Source organism: Muscardinus avellanarius, assembly GCF_963383645.1.
Source record: "Muscardinus avellanarius genome assembly, chromosome: 13".
Lineage (NCBI taxonomy): Eukaryota > Metazoa > Chordata > Mammalia > Rodentia > Gliridae > Muscardinus > Muscardinus avellanarius.
This window is the reverse complement of record NC_137799.1, coordinates 21,572,444-21,599,646: the sequence shown is the minus strand read 5'-3', so window position 1 is coordinate 21,599,646 and position 27,203 is coordinate 21,572,444. Positions and strand designations below refer to the sequence as shown.

Here is a 27,203-nt window from a genome sequence, read left to right as displayed (position 1 = left end):
AGGCAACCTGCGCCTGAGCCAGCCCCACCCGGGCGGCCTCTGCGGGAAGCCCACTGGGGCCTCCGTCGCCACCTTCCCGAGGCTGGACCCAAAGGGACACCGAGGCTTCAAGCGAGGACCCTGCTGCTGCGGCCTTCCCACCAGGAAAACCCGAATTCTGTGAAAGAGTTTTATTGCAGTATGAATCTTTAATAGTTTTCCATGTCAGGTATAAAACTTTAATGGGCTTTTTTTTCCCTTTCAGGACAAGCCAACGATGCAGTTTTAATGAGATGACATTCGCTTTTCCCACTGGTTCAGAAGTTGGTAAACCTTGCCTGGATCTTACAAATGTCCACCGGAGACATCAAGGTAAAAATGGAGAAGGGCCCAGGGCTGAGTTCTGGCCGGGCTGGGCCGGGGGAGCCAGGCGTCCCCATTGGTTGACTCGGGGCAGACAGAGCCCAGCAGAACTGTCATCCTGCCCTGTCCTGGTTCCTTCAACACTGGCAGATCTGCTGTGGGTCCTGCTCATTTCCAACCTGTCAGCCCACAGCGAAGGCTGCTCTCCGTGGAAAACCTGAGGGAAGGACTTGCCCTGGGTCTTGCTCTGAGTCAAATTCAGAGCCAGGTCAGAGAGACCATTCCTGAGTTCTTCCCACCGAAAAAATCTGCCTTCCAAAGATAGAGAAATGACGGGTCGAATGGGAAAATGACTACCAGCCCCGACCTGCCTCGCTTAGACCAGCTACTTTGTACAATTTAGCTCTAACCTTTGTTAGCAGCACATGAGGCTTGCAAGGTCTCCCGTCTCTTGGCTGAGAACAGTGAGGCTCAGAGAGGGAAAGTCACTTGCTCAAGGACGCCCAGCATGCCAGGGCAACCCAACCCGACTGCTGTTCTGAGTCTCACGCTTGCACCTGCTCACTCAATATTTCAATTCGGCTGATGCAAAGGCGCTCTAAACCAGCCCTCCCCTCTGTCAGCACTGTCCGAGGGAACAGCCACTGCTATTTGAATTTAAAATAATTAAAATTAAATAAAATTAAAGTCATTTCCACAATCACACTAAGTCCAGGTCAACCATCATACGTGACCAGTGGCTACTGTTCTGAACCACAGAGCTCTAAACACAGCCCAGGATGAGCTCCTGACATTCTCCTGCCCCTTCCCCACTGCCCCGTCCTCCTCTGGGTGCCCCATCTCCACGCTCATGTCCACTAATGCCACTCTGGCCTCAGCCTTCATTGTCTCACCACTCCCCAAACCACCTCTGTGCTTTCTTCTTACCACCCCTCCAATACCTTCCTTATGTGGTAAGGGGGCTGACTGATTAAAGTTGTTTTTATTTTTTGGTGATGGGATGGAACCCAGGGGCATTCTACCTCTCAGCGACACCCTCAGCCCTATTTTATTTTTGCGACAGGGTCTCACTAAGTTACTGAGGGTCTCCCTAAAGTGCTGAGGCTGTCCTCAAACCTGCAATGCTCCGGACTCGGCCTCCCAAGTACTGGGATTACAAGTGTGCACCAGCACGATCACCAATGGGATCTTTAAACTGCAAGGCTGATCTTGTTACATCCTCTTGATCCCCCTCCCCCAGTGCTTCCAAGCTCTTCCTCCACCTGATTTGTTCACAATTCCCTCCAGCATTTTCCTCCAGTCCAATCCAGTTGTCATCCCTCAGTTCACAGAACAGACAGGGCCCATCCCATCCTTTGCAGATGCTGTCCCTCTGCCCTGGTACTCCCCACCCCGCTCACAGTTATGGAGATTTCAGAGGTTTGGTCCATGTCACACCTAATCACATCAATTCAACCTTCAGCTCTTGGCTCAAATGGCACCTCCTCCGAGGCCGGTGTCCCTAGCCCCCTCCGGGTACCCTGTCACTCTGAGACTAGGCTGGACTGTGAACAGACTCCCCAGCCAGTGTGCTAACCTCCCTTGAACAGCCATGAGGGGCGCCCATGAGGCACCTGGCAGAGCCCATCAAGGAGTGAGCAAATGATCAGCTGAACAGAGGAGCCAATGCACAGACGCGCAGGCTGGCCCCTGCCACACTCCTGCAGACAAGCAGAGTGTCCTCCTTTACATAAAGGTTAAGTGTGACGAGGCGGGAAGGCAGGGTACCTGCAGCCCAGCTCTGCAGAACGCAGAGGGGAAAGAGCACTCCTCTTTTGTATTCAAATGGAGAGCAAAGAGGTAAAAACACAAATCAGTTTCGTTTTTACCAGAATCACATTCTAGGAAATGGTGCTCATTTATCCCTCCTTCTGAAAGAAAGAAAACTGGAGTGGGGGTGGGTGGAGGCATCCCAAGGCCTCCAGGCCAGGGGGCAAAGCTGGTCTGGAGCCCAGCCTGCTAGCTCACTTCGGGATGCTCCGGAAACCTGCAAGAACCAGCGAGTTCTGAGATTCGAGTTCACATGCTACAGAGACCCAAACAGGGAACAGTCAGAGGCCAGGACGGCCGGGATCCCGTCAGTGATGTGTGCTGGCTTGGGTGTGGGATATCCACAGAAGCACGTGTGGAAGGCTTGGTGCCCAGTGCAGTGGTGTCCAGCAGTGTCCAGCAGTGTCTAAAGGTGTCCAGCGATGGGGCTTTGGGGAAGCAGCTGGATCGTGAGGGCTCTGAGTGCATCAGTGGATTAGGCCGTTGAGGGGTGATACTGAGGTTGGAGGTGGTGACCTGGAGGCAGTGGGGCACTGGGGATGCCCCGGGGGGACAGTGTCTTGTCACTGGCCCAGTCTGTCCTCTCTCCCTCTGCGTTCCAGCTGCCCAGAGCCCAGCAGCTTTCCTCTCCCAGGTTCTGCCTCACCTCAGGCCCAGAGCACCGGAGCTGAGACCACCGAAACCCTAGCTGAAACGAACCTTCCCTCCTCTGAGTTGCTTTTCGGAGATATAACACGTACTAGCCACAGAAGGGACAAAATACTTGGGAATGGATAAGACATGGATAACACTGATGCAATGGAAGAAACTTCTAATGCTCCTGAAACTCCTCAAAACAAACCCGACAAGCAGCAAGAAGATGTCCTGCTCTTGGAAGGGGTTCAGCGTCATCCAGATATCAGTCATCTTAGCTCACTTATAAATTATCCCCATAGAAGCACCAGCAAGCTTTTGTGAGATAAATCTATATAAAAGTGTGTGCAAAAAAAAATCCACATGAAGGAACCTTAATGCATATTGTTTAGAAACAGCAGGGGTGATACTGGTTATAATAATCCATGATGTATTTCAAGACAGTAGAAAAATGTTCCCAGCACACAGCAACAATGACTGTGTGAGGAGATGGAAGGGCTTATCACCATGATTTGATTGTCACAACTATCTATCATCTATCTGTCTATCTATATTGAATTATCACAGAGTAACCCATAAAGATGTACAAATATTATATCTCCAAAAAAGATCTAAAAAGCTGGGTTTGGCGGCACACGCCTGTAATCACTCCAGAATTACAAAGGGAGTCTGAGAGAGGAGGATGGCAGGTTTGAAGCCAGCCTCAGCTTCCAAATAAGAAATAAAATAGGGTGGGGGTGTAGCTTGGAGGTAGAATGTACCAAGGTCTAGCACACGTACATGTGCGCGCGTGCGTGCACACACATACACACACACACACACACACACACCCAATATAAGACAAAACACATATTACTAAAGGGGAAAAAGCCAGTCTAAAACTCTACACACTGCCTGGTTCCAACTACATGACATTCTGGAACAGGTGAAAGGATGGAAACGGTTTCAGGGTCAGTGGCTGCCTGTGCTGGGGAGGAAGGCAAGGGAGCACCAGGGATTTTTCTGGAAAGGAAACTATTTTTATGATTACACTATAATGTGGATATGCAACATGCATTTATCAAAAGTCCTAGAACCATGAACCCTAAAGAAAACCACGGACTGTAGTTAAAAATAATGTTATCAAGGCTGGCTCATTAGCTGCACAAATGTATCCCGCATACACTAAGGTGGGATGATGCCAGCAGGTGCAGCTCCGGGTAGGATGGGCGGGGGAAGTGGAGGTGTGTGGGAATCTCCCAAATGCCTGCTCCATTGTGTGCAGACCTAATGCTGCTCTGAAAATCTATTAATTTTAAAAAATAGAATGGTAGCCAGGTATGGTGGCACATGCCTGTAATCCCAGTACTTGGGAGGCTGAGCTAGGAAGATAGGAGGTTTGAGGCCAGCCTAGGCAACTTAGCAAATCCCTCTGCAACTTAGTGCAACCTTGTTTCAAAATAAAAGCTAAAATAGGGCTGGGGGTGTAGCTCAGAGGTAGAATGCCCCTGGGTTCAATCCCTAGCACCACAAAAAAACCCAATAAAAATTATATGTATATATACATATATGTATATATTTATAATGGTAATTTTGTTATTTAGAAATAACTTTATCTGGGCGTGGTGGCACACGCTTGTAATCCCCATGCTTGGGAGGCAGAGACAGGAGGATCACGCTGGTTTGAAGCCAGCCTCGCTGGCTTAAGAGACCCTGTTTCCAAATGAAAAGGTTAAAAAATAGGTCTGGGAGTGTAGCCCATGGGAGTGTATATCGGGGGTAGAAGGGCTTCCAGGAACCCCAGTACCACCAAAAAAGAAAAAAGAAAGAAAGAAAGGAAGAAAGAAAGAAAGAAAGAACTTTAAAATTAAAAATAAAAACTATTTTTATTATTTGAGACAAAGAATTTTAAGTCTAAAAACTGAAATGTAGAAGTGGCACTGAAGACGGAGACATGGACAAGCCATTGGAGGATGCCCAAGAACCGGAGCTGGTGCAGTGCATCTGTGGCCACACCAGGGTGGCCCTGACTCACCAGGAGATTGATACCAGGATAGACTGGAAATTAATGCAGTGTGGGAATGACTGGATAGCCATTTAGAAAAAGATAAGATGTCTCATGCCCTCCACAAGGATGAATGCCAAACAGATCAGAGATCTAAAGGTTTCCGGAAAATGTATTTACAAGTATTATGGGGAAATAGATAAGCCCCTCTATGCCCTGAGCATAAGAAAATATCTTTTTAACTAGAACTCAGATTCAGCAATGAAAATTATTTGGTAAATAATCTTGATAAAAAGAAACTTTGGCATTGAAGAAGACTCTATAGCCAGGCACAGTGATGCACACCTGTAATCCCAGTACTTGGGAGACTGAGACAGGAGGATCTCAGCTTTGAAAGGTCAGCCTCAGCAACTTAGCAAGGCCCTCAGCAACTTTGGTGAGACCATGTTTCAAAAGAGATAAATAAATAGATAAAAATAAAAACCTGGGGGTGTTGCTCAAAAGTAAAATGCCCCTGGATTTAATCTCCAGTACCAAAAGAGAAGAAAAAAGGGAAGGAAGGAAGAAAAACATACTTGTATAAGCAAAGTCAAAAAGAAAATGACAAGCAGCATATTAGAGTATGTGTCCACATAATGCGTACCCTAACCCTGTATTAGAATGTACTAGTATTTGGAATATATTTGGAGATATGGCCTATAAGGAGGCGATAAAGGTTAATGAGGTCTTCAAGGTGGGTTCTGACCCAGTGCTGGTGCCCTTATAGTAAGACCAAGAGACACCAGAGTTCCCTCTTAGCCAGCGAGGATACAGTTGCCCGGCAGCCTCCCGGGCCCTGGTGTAACCAGCACACTCACCGTGGGCTCCCAGCCTCTGGAACTGGAGAAAACAAGCTTGTATTGCTGGAGCCGCCCCGGCTTCGGTCTGTTACCCCAGAGAGAACATTCGCCACACACATCACAGAAGAAGGCCTAATTAGCCTCCCTACATGAAAGATTCCTAAATTTGGGGAGAAGGAATCCAAAACATTGATGGCAAAAGGATAATGGAAAGACACAAGTTACAAAAAGAAAAGGACCTTGAATACACAAAAAGATGCTCAATTTCACTCATGACAAGAAAACTGCAAGTCAAGGTACAAGATGCCGTTTCTCATCTCTCAGCCTGAAATAAATTGAAAGCCTGACGGTATGTGTCAGGGATGGGCCAGTGGGGGTTCAGGGTAGAGGACTGTAGGTTTGAGGCCAGCCTCAGCAACTTAGCGAGACTCTGCTTCAAAATAAAAAACAAAAAGGGCTGGGAGGCATGGCAAAGAGGTAGAACACTGGTTCAATCCCCAGTACCAACAAAAAATAAATACAATAAAACAAAAAAAAGAAAGAGTGACAATGATAAATTATAACTCAACAAATAAAGTAAGAATGCCCATATTTACACTAAACAAAAACATGGACAAAGCCCTTTCTATACTAAAATGCCAGCTAAGGTTTTTTTCTTTTACACATTTTACAAAACAACTGATTCTACAAATCAAACAAAACATGGTGGGTAGAAGACTGATGAACAGCTTTGAAAGCCTCAAAATATTACCCAGAAACTAGCTGCTAATTATAAACAGGAAAACAGTCATTTCAGAGCACAGAAACCTGGCAGATATTACTTGTCCACAGGATCAAAACTGCCCTCTCTCACTAACAGGACAAACTGACCCTTAAAGACCCAGCACTGGGGGCTCAAGTTTTCATGTCAAAACAAAGAGCCCCTCCCATCACAGGAAACACCAGACAACCCAAACAGAGGAGCCATCTATAATACCAGGAGCTGCATTCCCCCATAACGTTGGTGCTGGGGAAAGATAAAGCAGGCTGGGGGCAGCAGGGCCAAGCCTGTCAGCCCAGGAATTGGGAGGTTGAGACAAGAGGATCAGAGATTTGAGGCCAGCCCCAGCAACTTGGCAAGTCCCTATTTCAAAGTAAAATAAATAAATAAAATAAAAAGGGCTGGGGGTGTAGTTTGGAGGTAGAATGCCCTTGGGTTCAATCCCCGAGGCGGGGATGCAGTTCAGTAGTAGAGAACTCGCCGGGCATGCACAAGGCCCTGGGTTTGATGCCAGCACTGAAAGCTGAGCAACGGCCCTAAATTAATTGAAACTATACACTCATGGGAACAAAACGCAATACAAGATCTTGGATTCGCTCCTGGACAGAATGAAAAGAGAGCTGTTATAAAAGGCCATTATTGGGACTACTGGAAAAATCTGAGTAAAGTCTGTAGATTAGAAAACAACAATGCACTGCTGATGATTTTTTTTTTTAATTTTGATCACTGTTGGGTGGTTGACATTAAGTGGATGTCCTTGTTCTTAGGAGGAAAAACCATACTGAAGCATTTGGAATTAAAAGGGCCTGGGATGTACCACTTGGAGGAGGAATGAAAACAGAGCGACACGGGCAACGAAGCCAGTGTGCGGAACGTTCAGAGGTGGGGAGTGGAGAGGAAGGGCGGTGGGAGTCCTGGGCAGCACTCTTGCAACTTTTCTGGAAGGTTCAAATTATGTCAAAGTAAAACAATTGAAAGTAAAATCTCCCAGGCTCAGCCCTCTGTGGAAAGCATCAGGCTGTGGAAGACTAGAGGGTGTTTCTATTTCTATGCTTTCTAGTCAGAAAGGACACAGATCTGCCCTTCCAAATATAGCAGAATCTTCCGATGGCAGCCAGGAAGAAGGTAAGACAGCTGGTGCCAACGCCAGATACTGGAGACTCTTAGGTAAAGGACCAGAGCTAGAATAAGGTGCTGGTGATAATGTGTGCACTGTATGAGTACCCCATTGCTGCTATGACAAATCAGTGGCTTAAAACAATATTCAGTTTTTTTTATCTCTTTCTTTCTTTTTCTTGTTCTTTTTTCCCCTCCTGCAGTATTGGGAATTGAACCCAGGGGAATTCTACCTCTGAGCTACACCACCAGTTATTTTTACTTTTTTGTTTTGAAACAGGGTCTCACTAGGTTGCTGAGTCTTGCTAAGTTGTTGAGGCTGGTCTTGAACCTGTGCTCCCCCTGTCTCAGGCTCCCAGGTACTTGGGGTTACAAGTGTATGCCGTCATGCCTGGCTTCTTTATTCACTTTTTTTGCACTCCCCAAATTGTATACAAAGACCAAATTGCACGATTTCTTGCTATATAAAAAAAGAAAAGAGAAAGAGAGAGAAAAGAAAAAATATTTGCAACTTTCCTTTTAGGAATTAATCACAAACTAAGAATCATGGTTATGCAAAATGAAACTTTACAAAAAGAATTCAAACACCCCCCCCAAACATCTAAGAGCTAGTGATTAGTCAAATACTGCATGGTATATCCGTATGGAGATTGCTATAATACTATTAAAACAATGTCATCGAATGTTTAATGACCCATAGTGATTTCTTCCAGTTAAACCTTTAAAAAATTACAAAGGCAACACAAGCACATTGTACAGAGAGTCAAACAGCAAAAAGTTTCACCCAAAACCTTTCCTTAAAAACATGACCCAGGTCCAGAATCTGTCAGGCCCTGGGCTGGGCTAAGCAGTAGCCACCATTGGACGTTCTCACAGAAACTCTTTCCACATATGCACATAGGTTCAGATTTACCTTTATCAAAAAAGGTAAACAGAGTCAGGCCTGATGGTACATGTCTGTAATCCCAGTACTTGGGAGGCTAAGACAGGGGTATCACAGGCTCACGCTCAGCCTCACCAAGGAGTGAAACTCTCAGCAGCCTAGTGATACCCTGTTTCAAAACAAAAAATAAAAATTTGGCTGAGGGTGTGTTGCTTGGAGGTAGAATGCCCCTGCGTTCACTCTCCAGTGACTGACTGACAGACAGACAGACAGACAGACAGACAGACACACACACACACACACACACACACACACAATTATCTAGGACTTTCTGTACTATCCTTTTTTCACTAACATTTTACAATAGTCTTTTAACATGGAAAGATCTCCCCAAATGCTACATTGTGTTGGGGAGCATAGAGGAAAGAAAATCATTTAACCCAAATTTTGCTAAAATATTTTTGTCTCAATATGCCACGTAGGCATAACACCTTGGAAGGACAGACACCAAAATCATCGCAGTGGGTTTTCCTCTAAGTGCAGGACTCACTAGATGATCCACAATGGACATGTTTATTTTTGAACTCAGGTTTCAATGTTATCTTAATATTGTCTCTCTAATGCCTTCTACCCCTCCGGGCTACACTCCCAGACCTATTTTTTATACTTTTTTTATTTGGAAACAGGGTCTCTTAAGCCAGCACGGCTGGCTTCGAACCTGCACGATCCTCCTGTCTCCACCTCCCAAGCCCCACGTGGGGATTACAAGTGTGCGCCACCACACATGGTGATCCCAGGCGATTTTAATTGCAGGTTCTTAATCCGCATTTTTGCACTCTTCAAATACTATACAAAGACCATACTGCCAAGGGTTAAGAAAAAAATCCTAAAGAAGTGTAAAAATTTGGGGAGGCATGGCCTAGCATAGGCAGACATTCATTTGCCTGCACATCTGGGGTTCTGGGGAAGGGGGAACAGATCTGAGCAGATCTGCTCTGCCTCAGTAGCCAAGCATCTCCCTGCGTCTATCGCTGCCGTTTAGTAATTTGGGATGAATCATCCCATCCGTCCCCCGCTGGCTCTGCAGGCTGCAGGCACAGACAGGCTTGGAGGCAGCTGAGCTCCAGAAAGGCCCTCTGAGGTTTCTCTCGTTTGTTGCTCCTTTGAAAACCTTATTTCAATTAGAAGCAGCTAAACACCTGATTTCAAGGGAATGGTTAGGTAAATTATAATTCAGCCACAAGATAAAATATTCTTATGCAACTCTTACAAATTGTGCTCTTGAGAAGATTTTAATTACTGTACATGAGAAAATCCAAGCCAAGAACGCCGGGCATGGTGGTGCCTGCCTGTAATCCCGGTACGTGGGAAGGCTATACAGGAGGATCGCAGGTTCTCGGCCAGCCTTGGAACTTAGTGAGACCCGCAGCAACTGAGAGAGACCCTGTTTCAAAATTTAAAAAAAAAAAAAATGGGCTGGGGTGTAGCTCAGAGGTAGAATGCCCTGGGTTCAATCTCTAGTACAACGGGTGGAATATAAAACAGCCTGAATTATATAATATCAATCATGCAAAAATATATATACAGAGAAGGAAGAAAAACTGTACTGAGATGCCAGTGGATGGAAACAACCCAAAATGCCCATAAGCTAATGAATAATCAAAATGTGGCACTGTGTGCAAGAGAATATTATTCAGCCACAAAGAGGAATTGATTGAGACAGACTACATTATGCTAAGTGAAAGAAACCAGAAAAAGAGGCCACAGAATCTATGATTCACTGGAATGTGGCACCCCAAAGCCACCAAACAGCAGAGACAGAGTTGATGAGCAGTTTCTGCGAGTGGGGGGAGGGGGAGGGGAGTGATTGATTGATGTGGACAGGGCTTTTGGGGGGTTGATGAGAACATTCTGCTGTTTAATAGCGCTGATGGCTGTACAACCTCGTGAATACACTTAACAAGCACTGATTTGTACAGTGTAACAGGGTGAATTTTACGGTAGATGAATTATATCTCAAAAAGAGAGGTTAATAAAGGCTTCCTGTAGGAGGGAGGTGGTCTGGGTCCTTGTGTTTCTGCCTGTGTGTATTATGTATATTACTCATTACTGTAGCATAGCTGGAAAAAAAAAAGCTAAAAAGAACCCGGTTCCTCACAGGGGTTGGGTTAACCTATAGCACAGTGCCCCCCACCGCAGTTCTCTTGACACCCCCAACTCTGAAGGTCTTGGCTTCTTTTCATCGACAACTGCTCCTTGAGCTGGGAGCTAATATAAGCGAGCCCGGAGCATCTCTAGGCTTGCGCAGTTTCTTTCTCCCTGGCCTAAGCAGCCCCTTGGCTCCTCTCTGAGCACCTGGCCCTCCCACCCACGCGTTGCACCCACTCCTGGAAGGCTGACTCCTACACTTTCCTGCCAGCATGATCTACTCTTGGCCCCAGCCACATCACACACTCCAAGAGGGTGAAGGTCACGTGGCTTGGGATCACGTCTGCATATCAGACCCTCAGAGATGCTCTGCCAGTGTCTGCTCCCAGACGAGATGCGCCGTAAGGCCAGCCAGAGAGCCGCCGGCCGCCTGCAGCACAGCTGGGCCTCCTCACCTGGACTGAAGGCTCCCTTGGAGGACTGAGCAGCAGCTGGGTACGAGGGCTCTGCGTCAGCCCCCCTGAGTTCACATCCTGGACCCACCACGTCCTGGCTGTGTGACCCTGGGTAATCATGCAATCTCTCTGAGCAGCAGCATTAATAGTACATACTTTTTTATATGTATATACTGGGGACTAAACCCAGGGGCATTCTAGCGCCAAGCTACAGCTCTCCCTCAGATCTATTTAATTTTTTAGTTTGAAATGGGGTCTCACTGGGTTTCTGAGGGCCTTGCAAAGTTGATAAAGCTGCAGTTCTCCTGTTTCAGCTTCCCCAGTACTGGAATTACAGGCGTGCACCACTGCACCTGGGCTAGTATAGTCATTCTTTAACGGTCTGACTCCATTAGAGTTTGCTCCTACTTCTTCCCCCTAGCCTAGCAGCAATTGAAAAGCAGGCCCTTTCTGCGCTCCGCGTTGTCCACAGACCAGTGAGGCTCCCTGCGGTTTAAGTGTTTGTCACTTCCAAAACTCATGCTGAAATTTAATTGCTATTGAAACGGTATTAAGTCAGACCTGTGAGAGATAATTAAGCAGCGAAGGCCCTACCCCTCTCTCTCCCTTGCCCTCTCTGCCTCTCTCTCCCTCCTCCTCTCCATTTCTCTCTTTCTCTCTCCCTCTCCCTTATCTTTTCTTTCAACTTCAGGAACTGTGATCCATTAAAGTTCTGTTCACTTTAAGGTTCCCATTCTCAGGTATTCCATTACAGTAGCAGAAACCACATCGAGGCATCCGGTAGCAATGGACCCCAGGAGCTGGCAAGAAACGCACGACCTCGGGCCTCATCCCTAATCTGCCACGAGAGACTGCATTTTCCAAAAGCAGGCACAGCAATATTCCAAGTTCCATGAGCTTTTAGAAAATAGAGCAGGTTGAATTGTGTCCTCCAAAAAGAAACGTCCCTGTCCTAACCCCCAGGACTTAGAAATGTGACTTGACCTGGAAATAGGGTCTTCATGGGTATAAGATTTAAGTTAAGGATCTCAAAATGAGATCATCCTGGACTGAGGGTGGGCCAAACTTCAGTGACTGCTGTCCTGGAACAGAAAGGAGCTGGGATTTGAGACAGAGATGTGCAGGAAGGAGGCCACGTGAGAATGGAAGATGAAGGGGTGAATGAAGCCAGGGGCCCCCAGTAGCCACCAGAAACTGGAAGAGGCAATGAGGGCTTCCCCTGGAGCCTGGGAGGTATGGTCCTGCCACCGCCTTGACATCGTTGGACTCCTGTGACCAAATGCATCTCTACTGTTCAAGCAGCCCAGTTGTGGTCATTTGTGCCCCATGGAAAATGGCATAGAGAGGACCATGTGAAGAAAAGCCAGGGACCCGCACTGACGGCCAACATCAAGCTCCAGACCTGAGATGCAAAGGGCCTCTGGAGGATGCCGGCTCCCAGACCTCCAGTCTTCCAGCTGTGGCCGGTTCAGAGGCCACCACAGACTAGTCTCACCACACTCAAGTGCATAAAGTACACACTTACACCAGGTAGCTACTGTGGTTGCTCGCCACAGGTCAGGCATGGGGCTAGAGGCATTGCACACATCAGCTCGTTGTCCTGACAACAGGATGCAGGCGGGGGATCATTACTGTCATTCATCATGATTAGAGCCTGGGAAGGACTCTCCTCCACATCCCTGGGAAGAAAAGCAAGACACCAACTCCAAGGGGCAGGGCTGCGGAGCCCCACCCAGGAGTGAGGTGGGTGCTGTGCCTCTGAGAGCGGTGGGTGGCCCCAAGAAAGGACACACCAGAGAGGCCCTTCTGCAGTGATGGCCTTTGGCACGGAGGCGGGTCCCGTTCTCTAAGTGCCACCTCTGCAGTAACCCTAAGCCTTGTTCCATCTCTTGCTGAAGAAGCCAATTTTCCAGAGCCCAAAGCAGTTAGGGACCAGCAAAGAGGCCACTCTGCCATGAGTCTTTATGAGCAGGGTCTGTGCAGGGCAGGAACCACCTTGGGTCTAACCCATTCCAGAGAGACAATCAGGGCTGGGGAGGCGGGCCCATAGCGGAACTGCCCCCTTCTGGCATGTGAAGTCAATCAGCTTCCTGAGCCTCAAGCTGTCACAATGCCAGTTACCTACAGGTTATTCTAAAGATCAAAAATCATTTGTTTGGCTGGACGTGGTGGTGCACACTTGTAATCCTAGCATTTGGGAGGCTGAGACAGGAGGATCGAGGTTCGAGGACAGCCTCAGCTACTTAGTGAGGCTCTTTGCAACTCAGTGACACCCTGTTTCAAAATAAAGAATAAAAAATATGGCTGGGGGTATAGCTCAGAGGTTCAATGCCCCTGGGTTCCATCCTCAGTATCGAAAAAAAAAAAAATCACTTGTTTTGCTTTTTGGTACCCGGGATTAAGCCCAGGGGCATTCTAGCTCCAAAATATATCCCCAGCTCTTTTCACTGTTTATTTTGAAATAGCGTCTCACTAAGTTGTTGAGGCTGGTCCCAAATCTGCCAAGCCCCCATCTCATTCTCCCAAGTACTGGGATTGCAGGTGTGCACCCCCACACCTGGCTCAGAAATCATTTTTAAAGCCAATATTTTGAATATTTTTATCCGCATTAAGGGCTTGCTAGAGATTCTCTGTATCTTCAATGGTCCTTAGTACCTGTATTTATAGATGAGAAACTGAGTCTCAGGGAGCTAAAGTAACTCTGTCAGTAAGCCTGACTCCAAAGCGTCGGCTTGCATCTTGAGATGGGGTCTTGCTAAGTTGTGCAGCCTGGCCTCAGACTCATGATGCTCCTGCCTCGGCCTCCTGAGGAGCTGGGATTACAGGCGTGCGCCACCGTGCCTGTCTCAAGAGTCTGCCTTTAGCCACAATGTGACAATGTCAGCTAAGGCATCACAGCGCCAGGCTCACAGCAGGTGCAAAAAGTGGCTGCTGTTGCTATTAGCTTCTCCTGAAAGATTTTCTTGCTGAACTGTAGAGTCAGAGATTCCTATTTAAATAATCTTAAAAGTCAAGCTAGGCTGTGGGCCGTCCATAGGGATGGCAGACGCAGCACCTGGGGCCCCAGGTCCCCTCGAGGCTAGGGCAGGAGCCACTAAGCCCCTGCCTGGCACTGGCTGCGCACTCGTCCTAGTCCCGGCAGCCACGCGGGTGCACCCAGTGCAGCCACACTGGGAAGCGGCACGGGCATGCAAGCCACGGCTGCCTGGCCGTCTTTGGGTGCAGGCTAGGAGCTCGGTCTGCACTCAGAGAAGCCTGGACATGGTCCTTCCCAGTGGGAAATGAAAACCACTTTGCACTGACTTCTGAGCCGTCCGGGCAGCATCCCGAGAGAGCCCTACACTCCGATCCCTCCTTCTTTGCAGACTTGGAATGCATGGGGGCAAGGTGCTCAATCTCCTGGGTCAAATGGGGGAGGATGACAATCTGAACCCCCACTTGAAGGAGCAGCTGCAGGGGCATGGCCTGCAGGGAGGGGGTCATTACACAGACATCAGGAATGTTACTGCGGGTGTGCAGAGGCAGGAACAGACACACACAGAAGCAAGGACATCTTCTGTGCACTCCTCCCACACTTGGGGAGCAGAGGCTTCCCCCCCACCCCCCGCAGGGCCTGGCCAGTGTTCTGGGTTTGTCTGAGAACCCCTGGCGCTGGCAGGAGAGGAAAGAGATGGGAACAAGACTTTTGTGACTAATCATGGGACTCACTCTGGCTCCGATCCCGGTTCCGATCCCATCAATTCCACCTACGGGCTATGTGACCTCGGGCAAGTGACTTAACCTCTCTGGGCTTCAGCAGCCCACCTCTGAAACTGGAATAGTGCTAGTGCTGCCTCACAGGGTTCAGAGACTGGCTGCAGACAGAGCCCACGCTTGGCACCACGGCTGGCACCAAAGGTCGAATCCCCCAAACGCTGGGCATTCCTATGCTGTTGCCGCAAACTGAAAACACAACCTTGAAGCCTGCTCTGCGCTATCTCGTGTCCAGCAACGCCGGGCCTGCTGCTGACTGCACGCTCTGCCGGCTTCTTCTGCCACTTTCACAGAGCTGCTATTATAAACACATTCGAAAGGCTGGAGGAATCTGCCAGGTCCCCGATCCCAAAGCAGAATGTGCAGAAACATGGGCAGGTGTGTCAACGTGCTGACGGTGGGGAACTGGGCAGAGTCACGGGGCTGCGGGTGATGTCCTGCTGCCAAGGGCTGCCGGGCTGAGTTTTTGTTCCCATCACACAAATTCAGGGTTTCGGAGCTAAGAGGGTGGATGTGGGGGCAGATTCCTACCCCCAGCTCTATCACTTCCTCGCTGTGACCTTGAGCAAGGGTCAACCTCCTTGGGTCTTCATTAGCTCAACGCTCAGTGAAGGATGGGACAGTACCCACCTGGGGACAGTTTAAGGTTTGCTTATGGTAGAGAGAAGAAAGTGCTTAGCAGGATGCCCGGCCCCGAACAGTGGCTGTCGTCCTTTCCTGGGTGCGCAGCCCACATGTCACCTGGGGCCCCAGGAGTCTGCTGCCTTTTGCCTCCCATTCCCAGTGCCCCCTTCTACGTAACTTCCATGAGAGCACGTGGCAGTCACTATCCTGGTGGGGGTGGGGGGTCACCGGTGCCTCAGCCCCCCCACCCCCGGGCCCTGCAGTGTTCCACGGAGAGAAAGACCTGTGGGCCCTGGGGTTCCTGGGAGGGACGCTGTCACCCACCCCTGGCTACCAGCCAGTGGCTCTCTCCAAACCCCACCCAAGGAAGAGGAGAAATGGGCCTGCTCAGAGCACTGGGGGGCTTCTCCCAGGGCTTCTTCTCCCTCTGCCAGCAAAGCGAGATCGCATTATAAATACTAAATCGCAATAGGTTAGAATGGTAAGACCAAAATATGCAGTTGCTACATTTTTGCATATAGCCAAGCCCTATGCTTCTTGTTTTTTTCTTTTTTCTTTCTCCCTTACTCCCTTTCTCCTGTTCCCTCCCTCCCTCTCCCTCCCCCCCTCTCTCATTACACCTAAACCCTTTTTTAATTTTCTCCTTGTTCCGAAGCAGAGTCTTACTAGGTTGTTGAGGGTCTCACTAAGTTGTTGAGGCTGGCTTCAAACCTGCAATCCTCCTGTCTCAGGCTTCCAAGTACTGGGATTATATTTTTGAACCACCACATCTGGCTGGCCCATACCTTAGTCAAAAGTGTATAAATCAGAGACACTGGGTTCTGAACTGCGAAGGGAAGCCATTTCCTAAGAAGCAGACAGTTGGGTCATGATCAGAGCCAAGTGAACAAGGAGGGTGGGAAGGCCTGTGTCCACCAGGCCAGACCCACAGAGATCTGGGAGCATGCAGCAGCTGCTGGCAGCCGGCCTGTGTCCGTGACTGGACAGGGGCAGGAGAGAAAGGTCTTTCCCTTCAGACCACTAAATTTCTCCATTCTCTGCAACTAGCCAGGGTGATTTTTTGTGTTTTTGGAAAACACAGAAAATATTTTTAAAATCTGCATTACACTCTGCTAAGGTGGGTGGCTGCTGGGATTCTCCACTGTACACCAATCCCCCTTAATAATTACAAAATCTATTGGTAGAGATATTTTGAAGCTACACAGTAAATCCTGTTTCTGCTTACAGTCTGCCCGTCTTTCCTCCTTCATCTACACATCTTGCCTACAGCAACCGTTAACATAATGCAATCAACGTTCTAAGGGAGATTTTCTGTTCCTGTGGTTTTTCTCCAGTTATTAATGGGAATTGTCCCTTCAGGAAGAGTTGTCCCTTCTCCCTCATTTATTTATTTATCCTGTTCTGTAGGTAATTACATTAGTGCGGGATCATGAATACTTATTCTCCTTTGGCCATTGGGAGCACTTTAAGGTACGCTCAATGCGCACTGGATATGATTTATTTATGTTTTTCCTTATTGATGTTAGAACATGTCTTTACTCTATGCAACAAGAAATTACGGGCTCATCTCGTACCTTCACTGCCCTAGACCTGGAATCAGCCACTCCTACAAAGAGCCCTGGTTATCTGTACTTGGAGAAGCGTATTTAGAAGCTAAGATCTGGGCACCAGGTATTCCCCTTATATTGAGGTATTCCTGCCTCTAGCCCCTCTCAATAGATAGGGCAAAGAGCTCTATATATGGCAGTAACTCATGCATACATACATCTATTTTTATTTATTTTTGCATCTACTTATTTCTCTATTTTTTTATATAAGTGGGTCTGTACTGATATACCTGACTAATTTAGCACCACAGGGCTTATTCCATCTTTCTCCTTTCCTTTAAACCTGGCTCTCATATTAAAAACATTCTCATTACTTATATTTTGCAAATGAAGTCATGTCAGAATTCCTAGTCCATAATATTTTGAGAAAAAAGCCATTTTCAACTGGAATACGGTGTTAGACACAGTTCTTGTCTTTGGCCGGACAGTATTAGCTGCACCATGTCTTCTAGTACTTGGACAGTCTCTCTCCTCCAGCCCTTCCCAGTGTTGTTATGGAGGTCATGTAGCACAGGTAGATTTCTTTGTCTTCATACACCTATTCTCTATCCCTCCCAACCCAACACACACACACACACACACACACACACACACACCCCAGTTGAGTTTTAAAAACTTGTGTACAGTGAAATTTCCTCTGTAAGGTACAATTCTATGGGTTTTAACAAATGCAAAGGACGAGTCCATGTCCACCACTGCAGTTCTGATAAGAAAGTTTCCCAGATCCCCTGCCCATTTTGAGTACTGTATATGTTCTCAATACAAGCCCTTGGCTAGAAATGTAATCATAAAATATTTTCTTTCTGCAGCTCATGTTTTCATTCTCTTAAAAGTGGCTTAGGTAGAGCAAGAGTTTTTAACTAAATAAAGTCCAATTTGTCACTTTTTTTCCTTTTATGGACTGTGCTTTGCCTAACCTGAGGCCGTGCAGATTTTATCTTATTTGTTATATTCCTCCAGAAGTATTATAGCTTTCAATTTTAAGTCTCTGAGTCATTTTGAGTTGATTTTCATGGGAAGTGGGAGGTATAGGTTGAAGTTTGTTTGTTTGTTTGCATTTAGATATCCGATGGCCGAGTGCCCTTTGCTGAAAGGAAGACCCTTAACAATAAGTGGCTTTTGTACTTTTGCCAACAGTCAGCTAATCTGTTCATGGCATTGGTTTTCAAATGTTGAACAGCCTGTGCCCCTTGGATAAAACCTACTTGGTTGTGATATAGCATCCCTTTTAGAGATGGCTACATTTGCTTGTTAACATTTTGTTTTCATCTCTGTCCACAAAGGATAGTAGACTGTCATTTTCTTTCCTTATACTATGTTTGTTTGGTCTTAATATTACATAATTTGGCCTTAGAATGAACCGGGAAGTATTCACTCAGTGTGTGTGTGTGTGTGTGTGTGTGTGTGTGTGTGTGTCTGTGTGTGTGTGTGTGTGTGTGTCTGTGTGTGTGTGTGTGTGTGTGTTACTGAGGATTGATCCCAGGGGCATCCCATCTCTGAGCTATATCCCCCAAGCCCTATTTTTAAAAATTTTGAATAGGGTCACATTAAGTTGCAGAGGGCCTCATGTTACTGAGGCTGGCCATGAACCTGTGACCCTCCTGTTTCAGCCTCTCAAGTCTCAAGTATTGGGATTATACTCATGTGCTTCCATGCCTGGCTCACTCATCTTCTAGTTTCAGGGAAAGACTCCACAACGTTTCTTCCTTAGAGGCTCAGTAGAGTTTATTTATGCAAGCAACAGGGCCCAAGTTTTACTTTTTGGATGGATTTTAAACTACAAATTCAATTTCTTTGACACAAATATACCATGTATAGATTATTATCAATTTTCCTTTCCTTAGAGTTAGTAGATTATATAGGACTTAAAGGCAAAGAGTTGTTTGTAAAATGCCCTTATGATCTGAGGTTTTTTTTAACTGTCAGGAATTATATAACTATTAGACCATTATTTTTTGTTATCTCCATTAAGACTACCATAAAATATGTCATGATCACTGCCATAATTCATCAGGACCTTCATAACATCAGCCATAATATGCCATTATTATCTGAGATTGTGTGTGTGTGTGTGTGTGTGTGTGTGTGTGTGTGTGTGTTGTTTGGGATTGAACCCAGAGCCATTCTACCTCTGAGCTATACTCCCAGCCTTTTTATTTTTTTATTTGGAAACAGGGTCTTGCTTGGTTGCCTAGGGTCTTACTAAGCTGCTGAAGTTGGCCTGGAACCTGTGATCCTCCTGTACTAAAGTTACAGGTGTGTGCCACCACACCTGGATGCGAAGCACTTTTAAAAGCTCCTTATTAAACCACAATTATGTATTCACCACACCCCTCCCGCACACGAGTGACCAGATAGCAGCCTTGGGGAGGGTCAGGCTTGCCCTCCCCAGCAGAACTTTTCTGGGGTGGTACCAGGAAGGCCCAACTGCCTGATGGTGAAGTGGGTCTGGACACCGTGACCTCTCAGCCCCCTCTCCGGGAAGGCTGAGGGCAGCTCTGGGGTGTGCACCTGTGATGAGTGACCCTCCAGCAGACCAACCTTTAGCCCCAAGACAAGTGCTGAAGAGGGCAGGGTCTGACTGCACTGTGTGCTGGGGTGGGGAAAGCACTGGCACTGCTTGGCAGGAGCCTGCCTTCCTCGAGAGTGCTGCTCTGGAGCCTGGCATGGTGGCACACACTTGTAATCCCAGTACTTGGGAGGCTGAGATAGGAGGATCGCAGTTTCGTGGCCAGCCTCAGAAACTTAGGCCCTCCACAACTTAGTGAGACCTTGTTTCCAAATAAAATATAAAATAGGCCTGGGGGGGTATAGCCCGGAGGTAGAAGGCCCCTGGGTTTCATCCCCAGTGCCACACACACACACAAAAAAAGAGTGCTGTTCTGGGCTGGGGACAGGCTGGAAGCTGAGGTGCGAGGGAGACATGTTAGAGACGGGAGCCTTAGAGTCAGAGTCCTGGTTCAGGTCCTTCAGCTGAAGAAAGGAACATCTTTCCTGAAAGTGTACTAAGTACAGATGCTGTTTGGGGCGGGGTATGTGGAGAGAGCAGCCAGACCCCATCTCACATGGCCATGAACTGGATGCTACCACTCCACCAACACTCCCGGGTACAAGGGAAACTGGGCGTGGGTCCTCTGTGGGAGGGCTCAAGATGGCAGGTGAAGGTCGCTCGTATGGATGGGTGTTTTGCTCTCAGGTGCTGTTCAGAAGCTCAGTCCAGAGAAGCCGGTGGGCAGGACAGACCCTAGCAGAGGGGTCGGAGCCAGCCCTCTGGCGTCACCAATGGCAATGACTCAGTCTGGATTCCCAGCAGAGCCCGGAACTCAGGATAGATCGGCACAGCAGCAGTCTGTCCCCACAGCCAGAGAGACACTGGTGCTGCACCAGACCCCTGCCAGGCCACCCAAGGCCACTGGGGACAGTCCTGCGAACAGAGATCCTGCTCCAAGCACCTCAGCCAGGAGGGTGGCCTGGCTCTCGTGAGCATAGATGAAATGGGCCTCATGCCCCTGGACAACCTCAGGAGTGGAGCCAGGCAGGACCCAGGACAAGCTACTTGGAGCCAGGTGTGGTGGTATACACCTGTAATCCTAGTACTTGGGAAGTTGAGATAAGAAGATCACAGGTTCCAGGCTAGCCTCAACAACTTCTTAAGACCCTCAGCAACTCAGTGAGACTTTGTTTCCAAACAATGGGATAAAAAGGGCTGGAGGTATAGTTTGGAGATAGAATGACCCAGGTTCAACCAGAAGGAAGGAAGGAAGGAAGGAAGGAAGGAAAGAAGGAAGGAAGGGCGGGGTGGTGGTGGTGGTGGCTGGGCTTCAGGAGCTTAGTGATTCCTAAGAAGACTGTGCCCTCCCTTTTCCCTCTGTGTTCTTTTGATACTTGGTCAAGTTAGGGTCCTAGGGAGGTGGGAGAACAGAGCATACAGCCTTCAGAGGGTTAGAGCCCAGGGCCCTGTGCAGTCCTGGGCAGATTACTGCACCTCTCTGGGCCTCAGTTTCTCATCTATGAAGACCTGCTGGTGGTACCCACTAGAGGACTGCTGGGAGGATTAAATAAAAGCCCATCTAAAGTATTGAGCATGAATCCAACCCATAACAACTGATTAATAAAAGGTAACTGCTATCATTGTGATTATTTTTAAATGGCAGTCTCCGCTGCCCTCCACAAAGCAGGCCTAATGGTTCCTTCTTTGGTGGGATGTCAAGCGGGGGAGCAGGTGCACAGGAATAAGAGAAGTTCCACAGTTCCCCTCTGAAGGGGAGTCAGCCCCTCCTGGGAGGGTGGAAACTTTCCAAGCTCCATGGCCAGCTGCCTCCAGGGCCCCCAGGGTACGTGCTGGGAGCCTGCCTGGCCCCCTCAGTGCCTCTCCACTTAGGCCAGGGTCGCCCTGCCTCCTCCCTGGACTCACACTGGGCCCCCGGGGAGCTAAGTGGGTTGAACAGCTGGGGGGCCAGGCAGAGGCAGCAGGATCGCCCCAGGAAAGCTCTGCACAGCAGCAAGGAGCCCTATGTACAAATAAAGCCTGTTCTTGGCTCTGCCACCCACACAGCCAAAGTCTTTATTCCACTTCAATATGCCTAATTCCACTAAAAGTGCACTGGCGATAAAAAAGAATTCATCAGCCCTGGACGCCCAAGTGTGTGTGGGCAGGCGCGAGCCAGCCGAGCGAGTGCCCAGGAGGGGCAAGGAAAAATAGCCGCAGGGGCCAGAAAAGGCTTTGCTGGGGAGCGGGAGAGGGAGAGGACTTCACCCAGGTGGCATCCTCACTGAGGAGCCCACAAAGCCCGAGACAGGCAGCCTAGAGGCCCAGGGCAGCCCGGCAGAACTTCCACGGAACCGTTCCCTCTTCTTCCTTCCAGAACGGAAATTGCTTTGCTATTGTTGCTGTTTCTACGATCCTAAAAGGGATACTTAATCTACTCAGGCACTGCCTAAGGATGGAAAGAACGAGTGGAAATTGTCCGTAATCTTACCCCGTGGAGATAACCACTGTTGACATTTTGGCGTGGCCCCCCCCAGATGTTTCTCGATGCATATTTTTGCATATACGCTCCCTATCAGTGAGGTGGGTTTCCAGCCTGTGTTTCCTGCTTAATAGCAGACTAACTACAGCTCTCCTTCATCGTCTTTCACAGCTGCAGTCTTGGGTGGGTGGCACTCCCGGTGTGACCTGGTCCCCTTCTGCATCCCCAGGCACACATTCCACACCTGGCTCCCTGCAGTCATCTTTTGTACCCTGGAACACTTCTGTCCCCTTCGGGGACTTAGCATTTGCTGTTCTTTCTGACTGAAATTCTCATTTCCTCTCTCACATAATTAGTTGTGTTCTCTTCTGCTTTTTTTTTTTTTTTTTGTACTAGGAATAAAACCCAGGGCATTCTATCTTTGAGCTACACCTCTATCCATTTTTATTTTGAAATAAGTGTCTTGCTAGGTTGCCGAGGGTCTTGCTAAATTCCTGAGGCTAGCCTTGAACCTGCGATCCTACTGCTTCGGCCTCCCAAACACTGGGGATTACAGGCGTGCACCGCCATACCCAGTCTCGTTCTCTTCTTTTAAATTTTGAAGTGTGTCATCACTGGGAAGGCTCTGGGAAGCCTTCTCAGACATCTAAGACCTGGGATGCCTCCCTGGACACACACACACACACACACACACACACACACACACACACACACACACACACGGTTCCAAGCCATTTACCATCTTAGTATTTATCACAATTGTAATTATGTAATTATTAGGTGCATGATTAATTAGGTGCATAGTCCTGTATTCCCCTTGCCCTCCCGCTGGAGTATGAGCCTCGGGAGGGCCCTGGGTCCATCCTGCTCAGCTCAGAAGCTGCAGCACACAGGGTCTACCACAGACAGTCACCAGCATATACACACTGTCCAAATGGCAGAAGGAAGGTAGGCAGCCATGCCTGCTCCCTGTCTGCATGTAATGTCCACTTCCTTCTTCACACTGAGGGGATCTGCCAGCTGTTTTCTGGTTTGTGCATCTCTCAGTGAACATGGGACCCTACTGTGAAGGAAAATGCAGTGTGCTTCTAGCGTCCGGGCCCCTCTGGTCCTCTCAGGCAGAGCAAATGTGCAGAGAGGGGAAACTTCTCTCCAACATCAAGAGATCACAGGGCCCAACTACTCAACTGCTCGCTGGCCCAGCAGGGAGGCCGAGGCCCAGAGAGGGAAGACATGCCACCATCATATAGGGCCCAGGAGCAGGTCCTGGGTGCCCATTCTTCCCCGCACAAAGCAACTCTGGGCTCTGTCAGGCCTGGGTTTAAATCCCAGCACTGAGAGAACTTGACCTTGAGAAAGTCTGTTTCATTCCATGAGCCCTGGTTTCTTGGACTGTAAATTGGGGACAGTAACACCCCTGCTGTCACTGGGAGGTGGCATCAGGCAGTGGTTGGGAACGAGGGCTGAGTGCTGTTGTGAGTTCAAATCCCAGCTCTGGCAATTCTTAGCTGGGAGACCTTGGGCAAGTTGCTTAACACTGTTTCTAACTCTGTCTCACGTACAATGGGGACAAGAACAATCCTTTTTCATGCATTGTTGCAAAAGCAAGGCAAATAATTGAGTGTGACCAGAAAGCCAAATAACTCAATTTAAAAGACGGGCAATCGAACTGAATAGAGACTTCTCAAAAGAAGAAATACAAATGGCCAACAAATAATACGAAAGAATGTTCAACATTCTTAGCAAAATGCGAATTAAAACTACACTGAGATTCCATCTAACCCTAATTAGAATGGCAATCATGAAGAATTCAAATGATAACAAACGTGGCGAGGATGTGGGGAAATAGGAACTCTTACACAATGTTGGTGGGAGTGTAAAGTAGGATACCCACTATGGAGATCAATTTGGAGATTCCCCCAAAGACTAGGAATGGCGCTACCCTCTAACTCAGCCATCGCACTCCTCGGTGTCTTTTCAAAAGAATCCAAGTCTCACTACTATAGCGATACATGCATACCCGTGTTTATAGCAGCGCAATTCATTCACAGTAGCCGAATGATGGAACCAGGCTAGGTGTCTGTCAACAGATGAATGAATAAAGAAGACGTGGTTTATATACACAACGGGGTTTTACTCAGCCATAAAGAGCAAGAAAATCATGTCATTTGCAGGAAAATGGATGGAGCTGGAGAATGTGAGGCTACGTGAGATGAGCCAGTCTCAGAAAGTCAAGGGTTGTAGGTTTGCTCATATGTGGAAGCTGGAGACATAACAGGAAACACAAAGATTTCAGACAAATGAGCAGAGAGAGCAGCGGAATAGTGGAAGGGGCCTGGGGGAGGGAGACGGAGAGGAAAACATGGGGCTTGAAGAAGGGAACCGTTCAAATGTCTCTGTGTGTGTGTGTGTGTGTGTGTGTGTGTGTGTGTGTGTGTGTGTGTTTTACTAGCAATTGAACCCAGGGGCATTCTACCTCTGAGCCACACCTCTATCCCTATTTTAATTTTATTTTGAAATGGGGTCTTGCTCTATTGCTGAACTTAGCCTGGAAGCTGTGATACTCCTGTCTCAGCCTCCCAAGTACATGCTATGTCCATCTGTGAAGGTGTCGCTACCAATATCACTAACAAATATGGGTAGGGAGGGAGGAGGGGAGAGCAGTAGGATTTTAAAAGATATTGGGTGTGAAGCCTTTGGCACACAGTAACTAGTAAATAAAGGATAACATTCTAATAAAAGATACTGTCCAGCAGTAATTGAGGAGAGGGTGAAAAAGAGAGAGAGAGAGAGAGAGAGAGAGAGAGAGAGAGAGAGAGAGAGAGACTCTCCAGTTAAGACCTAACACACAGTCTCCCTTGCACACCTCCCCTCTCCCTTCGCTTATCACAGGTGCATTCAGAACTCATTCCCCACTGACAAACCATGGAACCTGTTTCTGTGTTTACCATCACTGAGGACACTGCTATGGTCCCCAAGATATCCTCTAGAAGAGGGGCCAGGGGAAACTTGCTCTGAGGCCCAGGTCCCTTCTCCCCATCCACCTCTCTCACTGCCAAGGCCTGGCTCGAATGCCATCTATGCTCTCGGTCACCATGCCCACTGCTACTACCATGCCATCCTAGCAGTGGGCTGAGCCCAAACGCATGCTGCAACGTCCTCCAGTGGTCTGTGTCCCTGTAAGCCGGGTGTCACGGTGCTGAGGGCTGAAGGTAAGACAGTGGACTCTGGAGCTGAGATCCCTGGGGTTCTAATGCGGCTCTGCAACCCCCAATTGTATGACCTGAGATGCATCAGTTTAACACATCTCTTTATGCCTCAGTTTCCCAATTGGGAATGACTGACCCCACAGAGTAGCATGAGGGTTCAGAGAGAAGACACCTGTAAAGTAAGTCACCCATATTGGGTGCACAGCCAGCCCTCTCTAAAGTGAGAGCTAATTAAATGCCCTATCGACTCAGCTAGGAGCCCCACCTTGCTCCCACCTTCTCCCCTCGCTCTCTCCACACACCAGGACATCACGGCCGCAGCAGTATCTGCAAAAGGGACAGCAGCAAGGGACAGTGGGGTGGACGCTGCCCAGCAGCACATAGGACCCAGCCCTGGGCAGGTGCCAAGTGTGCTGAAGTCCATTCAAAACAGCAAACCAACCACCAGCAGCGCTAGGCAGAGGCCCCTTGCGCCCGCTCCCCGGTGCGCAGCCGGGCCGCCCTCCCTCACCTTGAGCCCGCTGCTCTCTGCTTCTGAGCCGGGGTCCACGCCAGTGATATAAATGCCCAGGCCATACTCGGCTCCTCCGCGGATCGTGAGGCCCAGGGACCGGCCATCCCCCAGCACCAGGTTCACCTGCAAGAGGGACAGGAGGCTGGCATTAGTGGGGGAGCCTCACCCTGCACACACTGGGGTCGCCCACTCAGTGCAGGCCTGTGCTGACACAGGAGACCTGGGATGCCGGGATACCATCATGACACAGAGGGATCAGAGTGCCAGGGGGCAGCTCAGGGTCTTGACTGGGGTGGGGCTCAGGGAGGACAGGGTCTCCTGGTGTTTCTGATAAGCTCAGTGGGTTGATAGGCAGGTCAGGGTAGGGAAGGACAGAGTATTCCAGGGACATGTGTCCCTGCTAGGTAGCAAGAAAGCGTGCCCCATCAGGACCCTAGAGGTGCATCAGAGAGGACTGAGGGGGTGGGGTTGGACAGGCAGGAGAGGGTCTGAACACAGTTCCTGGGAGGCTCCGTCACCTCCCCAGGGAGCTGCAGGAGTGTGAAGGTTGAGTGAGTGTTGGGCATGAAGGGCATTTATGGGCAATAGTCCAGGGGCCTGGACAGCTTAAACCTTGCCCAGACACAGAAAAAAAATCCTTCAACAAGACTCAATGTCACATAAAGGACCCAAAGAGAGTGAGCGTGACAGTCCCCAAGACAAGGAGGGGCAGAGTAACCCTTCCTTGGGCATGGGGAGGGCAGCGCCCACTAGGGAAACCCATCCAACCAGTTCTCTGGGAAAGGCTCTTCAGCCTCGTTACCCTGTGCTCTGTGCTAGCCACCAGGAAACGCCTTTTGCATACATCATCTCACTTAATTCTGCAGCCATCCTGGCCAGAGGGAACCAGCTCAGGCCCAAACTAACAGCGAGGGGTCCAGCTGTGTGAACTGGGCAAGTTGCTTAGCCTCTCTGTGCCTCAGCCTCCCTGCCCAGAGATGAGGATGAAGACAGTAACTGTCTGTACTGGAGGGATCTGAGAAGAGGACCAAATGAAGAGACAACGAAGCTTTGGGGCTCGTCTCCAGACCACAAACGTCAGCCACCATGGCTCCATTGTGGACACGGCAGCGCTGTCCTCACTGCCGACTTGTGGCCAAGTCAGACCCAATTCTGCCACCTCTGGACTCAGAACTCATGCTCGGCTTCTCTGCCCCTAAGAGCAAAAAGGGACAGCTCTGATCTAACATCTGCTCTATGAGGTTTGGCTCCAGGACAGTGGGCAGGTGGCCCATCCTATAAGCATTGTCTAGAGCTGGATCTGTCTGGTTCTCAGACAAAGTGACCCTGTGAGGAAGGAGGGGACCCACAGGGCACCCAGAAGGAACAGGGAAAGGTGGGCTGGGCAGGCGCTGGACATCTACGGCCTACCCTGCCTCCTCCACCTGATACGGCATAGTCCCAGGGCTCCAACAGGTGACCTGGGTTTGAGGCCCACCCTGGTCCCTTATCACTTTCTGACATGTGAGGATGTCACAGGGGAAGGGGTTGATGCCCTGACTCAGGATCAACGGGGCC

General features: G+C 48.8%; 1 protein-coding gene across 4 annotated transcripts in view; it reads right to left on the bottom strand.

Moving 5' to 3' along the window:
* The window catches only part of WHRN (whirlin), a gene marked incomplete at both ends in the record, with an annotated part of 89,552 nt that overhangs the window by 29,151 nt on the left and 33,198 nt on the right, over positions 1 to 27,203 (bottom strand). For all 4 annotated transcript variants that reach the window (XM_080708793.1, XM_080708791.1, XM_080708792.1 and 1 more), the window contains one exon: positions 25,644 to 25,769. In XM_080708793.1, the coding sequence (XP_080564919.1) occupies positions 25,644 to 25,769 (126 nt within the window). The remainder of the gene's footprint in view (positions 1 to 25,643; positions 25,770 to 27,203) is intronic.